The sequence below is a fragment of the Oncorhynchus mykiss genome, chromosome 13, assembly GCF_057628025.1.
Source record: "Oncorhynchus mykiss isolate SJ-2025 chromosome 13, ASM5762802v1, whole genome shotgun sequence".
In the NCBI taxonomy this organism is placed as follows: domain Eukaryota; kingdom Metazoa; phylum Chordata; class Actinopteri; order Salmoniformes; family Salmonidae; genus Oncorhynchus; species Oncorhynchus mykiss.
Genome location: NC_143034.1, coordinates 19,140,001 through 19,145,000, shown reverse-complemented (window position 1 = coordinate 19,145,000; position 5,000 = coordinate 19,140,001). Strand labels below are relative to the sequence as shown.

Below are 5,000 nucleotides of genomic sequence, written 5' to 3'. Positions count from 1 at the left end.
TGGCAGCACCTTCGCATACACATACTTCGTCTCCTTCATCTTCTTCTGTTCTTTCCTGGTAAGAGGACTAATCAAACCCTAACCCCTAGCCCCTAACCCCTATCCCTTATACCCTAGTCCAGCATTTCTCAAATTCAGGTTGTTGTTTTTTTGTCCCAGCACTACACAGCTGATTGAAATAATCAAAGCTTGATGATGAGTTGGTTATCTGAATCAGCAGTGTAGTGCTGGAGGAAACCACAACGTGCCCCCAGGGAGGGCCCCAGGACCCAGTTTGGGAAACCCTGCCCTAGCCCCTCCCACTAGGACCTTCACATACAGCATTTCATCTTCCTCTGTTCTTTCCTGGTAAGAGGACTAGCCCTAGCCCTTAGACCCTAACTTCTATACCCTTGCCCTTAGACCCTATCTCCTAGACCCTAGCCCTTAGACCCTAACTCCTAGACCCTAGCCCTTAGACCCTATCTCCTAGACCCTAGCCCTTAGACCCTATCTCCTAGATCCTAGCCCTTAGACCCTAACTCCTAGATCCTAGCCCTTAGATCCTAACTCCTAGACCCTAGCCCTTAGACCCTAACTCCTAGACCCTAGCACCTAGACCCTAACTCGTAGACCCTAACACCTAGACCCAACTCTTAGACCCTAGCCCCAAGACCCTAACTCTTAGACCCTAACTCTTAAACCCTAGACCCTAACTCTTAGACCCTAACTCTTAAACCCTAGACCCTAACTCTTAGACCCTAACTCTTAGTCCCTAACTCTTAGTCCCTGACTGTGTGTGTGTGTGTGTGTGTGTGTGTGTGTGTGTGTGTGTGTGTGTGTGTGTGTGTGTGTGTGTGTGTGTGTGTGTGTGTGTGTGTGTGTGTAGATGCTGAATCTGTTTGTGGCTGTCATCATGGATAACTTTGAGTACCTGACCAGAGACTCATCTATACTGGGTCCTCATCACCTGGACGAGTACGTCAGGATATGGGCCGAGTATGACCCCGCTGCCTGGTGAGTCACACACACACACACACACACACACACACACACACACACACACACAGATATACACGGGTACACACATATACACGCACACACACACACACACACATATAAACGCATACAGACACAGGTACACACACACACATAAACGCACACAGACACAGGTACACATAAACACACACAGATACACACAGGTACACACACACACATAAACGCACACAGACACAGGTACACATAAACACACACAGATACACACAGGTACACACACACACATAAACGCACAAAGACAGACACACACACACACACACACACATAAACGCACACAGACACAGGTACACACACACACACATAAACGCACACAGACACACAGGTACACACACACATAAACGCACACAGACACACACACACACACACACACACACTGCTGTAGACACTATCACCGATGTACATATGTATAGACTATTCTTGTTTAATCAAACGGACAAAATGTTTTGTTCATTTACACTTGACTAATGTACGTACAGATAGGCACATACAGATTTCCACGTACGTCAAACTCATATATGGACACAGCATCATACACATGATTAACATTGTTGACTGTACAGTACCACTAGCTAACCCATGCCTTTCTCTCCTAATATACTTTTGCTCTAGCTTCTCATTCTAACCTTAATCCCTTAACTGAAAGCGCAAACCTGACCCCAGTCATGTGACCAGTCACGTGACAGAGGAGACGATTTCAACTGACAATAAACCACAGAGTTAGATAGGGGACTGTAGATGGATTTAACCCATTTCGACATTGCTGTCACAGACACCATAATGGCACAGATACAAGTATGAGTCCTCTATCTAACTCTATTTAATAAACGGACCATTTACGGACGTGGGAGTTTAGTGATACTGATGATAATGATGATGGAGTTAACAGGGAACAGGTGCTTCTGCACCTGACCAGCCGTCCTGTCTCTCGTCTTTCTTGCTCTCCTTTGTCGTTCTCTCTCTTTCTGTTTCCGAAGTGTTGATATTAAATCTATGTGCTGTGAACTCAGTGACTACCCGGCCGTAGCACTCCCTCAATGTGTGTGTGTGTGTGTGTGTGTGTGTGCCTTTCTCCAAGTGCACTTCCACCAAATGTACAGGTTAATAGAGCTAGAGAGAGAGGGGGGGGGGGGGGTGATAAAAGAAGATAAGGGCAGAGAGAGAGAGGGGAAGAGAGATTGTCTGCATTGTGGTTCTTTATATCACTCATTGCTGAATGGTTAACGTTTCTATTGGCAACCATTGGCAGTTTATGGCAACACCAGGAAAATGCACACCCTGTATTTTGATACTGAGAAATGCATTGTCCATTAGAAAGCAATTTTCTCTCTTTTTCTTCACGATATCTCTGAACATGTACTGATAGACATACAGCTTTTATGTGGTTGGAGGAAATATGGACAGGGAAGAAAGATGTCTTTGAGTAAAAAAATATATGTAGGAAAATATATGTAGATTATATGTGGATTTATATGTAGAAACATATAAATATGAAAATATATGTTATGTATGTTATGTATGTTATGTATGTTATGTATGTTATGTATGTTATGTATGTTATGTATGGAATTAAATGTAGAAAAATACATGTTGAATTATGTATGAAATTAAATGTAGAAAAAGATATGTAGAAGTATCTATGTAGATTATATGTGGAATTATATGTAGAAAAATATATGTCAGAAATGTGGAAAAACGCTTGTGTGTTTGTGTGTGTGTGTTTGTGTGTTTGTGTGTGTGTGTGTGCCATGTGTGCATGCTTGTTAGACTGATTTATACTCTTGTTCTCCTCTGTGCTCTCTCACTCTGTCTATCCTCACTCTCCCCCTCCCTCTCTCTCACTCTGTCTATCCTCCCTCTCCCCCTCCCTCTCTCTCTATGTATCCTCCCTCTCCCCCCCTCTCTCTCTCTCTCTCTCTCTCTCTCTCTCTCCCTCTCTCTCACTCTGTCTATCCTCCCTCTCCCCCTCCCTCTCTCTCTGTCTATCCTCCCTCTCCCCCCCCCCCCTCTCTCTCTCTCTCTCTCTCTCTCTCTCTCTCACTCTGTCTATCCTCCCTCTCCCCCTCTCTCTCTCTCTGTGTATCCTCCCTCTCCCCCTCCCTCTCTCTCTCTCTCTCTCTCTCTCTCTCTGTATCCCTTCCTCCTCTAACCTCCCTGTATTCTTCTTGCAGCGGGCGCATACATTATAAGGATATGTACAGTTTATTGAGAGTAATCTCCCCTCCTCTGGGCTTGGGCAAGAAATGCCCTCATAGGGTGGCCTGCAAGGTTTGGACCCAACTATAACACAACGTTTACGCAACCTGCTCGTTCTGTCTCTCACTCAGAGACTTGGGAATGAATGTTACGCTCTATCTCTCTCTTTTTCTCATTTTCCTTTATCACTTCTTCTTCATGGTCATTTCTTATTAGATTTTGGTTTGGTTTGGTTTGTAGTCACCCATAGTCACCATCTTGCTTTGGTTTTCTTATTAATATTGGTATGCATTCTTGATTATGATAGAGGAGAATGTTTGGGACAATGCAGAACACACCACACCTGTTTTAGTAGCAACTGTCTGAAGCATGATGTTGTAGGCGTGCACTGCACTTGCTATCTGTACTGTACTCACTAAACGAACAAACGATTCACTACTACAAACGATTCACTACTACAAACGATTCATTACTACAAACGATTCACTACTTGCACATTTTTCAATGAGTCAATCCAGGTTGTTGGGGTCAATTGCATTTCAATTCACTCTGTTCAGGAAGTAAACTTAAAATTCCAGTTCCATGCGTTTCAGTGAGAAAAATGGCTGAATTGAAATAGAATTGACCCCAACCCCGGAGTCAATACAACGACACAAGAAAATGGAACCATTGTGTTTTCTTGGTTTGTGCTTGCTGTCTATCTAACCATGACCATGGTCAGACCATGGTACAACAGGGTTCTAGCATCGTGCATTGTTCTAGAATGGGGGGGGGGGGTCCGGATGGTGGGATGGGGAAGGGTTGGGTTTGGGAGGGGTTTAGGGGAAGGGTTGCAAAATTCCGGGACCTTTCCCAAAATTTCCAAACAGAATTTCTGGAAAACCTGTGAATTTAGGGAAAGGTTCCAGAATTGTACAACCCTAGTTGGGGGGTAAAAGGAACTGCATTGACATGACTTACCATTTGTGACATCACCAACCCCAGCAGTGGTGCTTGTCCTTGCCTGCTAGAAGCCCCCCTGCACGTTCTATACAAGAGAAGACACCAACACCCCCTTTTACCTCCTCGCATAGAACGCTGTGTTATTAGAGCTACTTATACTAAAACTACACCACCCCCACACCCTCTCTCCTCCTCCCTCTCTCCCCCTCTTCTCCCCCGAGATAGCCAACCAGAGCTGAGTCTCTATCTTTCTTAACCTCCCCTCTCTCTCCCCTCTCGTAACCTCTTCTGACCAAACAATAACCTCTGTGTATTTGTTTCCCCCTTTCTTTTTGTTGTTCCTTTCTCCTCTCGTCTCCCCCCCCCCTCTCCTCCACCCCCATGCACCTCTTGTTCGTGTGTCAACCCAAACTCCCTACCCCCCCACCCCCTCATTGGTTTTTCATTTCTTGGTTGTCCGTCCACGTTTGTCGTTGTGTGTGTGCGTGTGTGTGTGTGTGTGTGTGTGTGTGTGTGTGTGTGTGTGTACGTGTGGGCCTACTACCACTACTACAGCGGCCGAATCACTTACAATGACATGTATCAGATGCTCAGGCACATGTGTCCACCGTTAGGCCTGGGGAAGAGGTGCCCTGCCCGGGTCGCCTACAAGGTAGACTCCCCCCTCCCTCCCTCCCTCCCTCCCTCCCTCCCTCCCTCCCTCCCTCCCTCCCTCCCTCCCTCCCTTTCCCTCCTCCCTCGTGGGACCCCTCCATCGCCCCTCCAAACTCCTAAAACTCAGCGCTGTCATTATTGTCTGTTAGTGGTGGTGTGATGGTGAGCACTGTTTT

General features: G+C 45.9%; 1 protein-coding gene across 2 annotated transcripts in view; it reads left to right on the top strand.

Moving 5' to 3' along the window:
* cacna1ab (calcium voltage-gated channel subunit alpha1 Ab) overlaps positions 1-5,000 on the top strand; it is a 311,077-nt gene that overhangs the window by 271,248 nt on the left and 34,829 nt on the right. For both annotated transcript variants that reach the window (XM_090195564.1, XM_090195565.1), the window contains 3 exons: positions 1-58; positions 869-996; positions 3,204-3,300. The exon at positions 1-58 is cut by the window's left edge and continues 93 nt beyond it. In XM_090195564.1, the coding sequence (XP_090051690.1) occupies positions 1-58; positions 869-996; positions 3,204-3,300 (283 nt within the window). The remainder of the gene's footprint in view (positions 59-868; positions 997-3,203; positions 3,301-5,000) is intronic.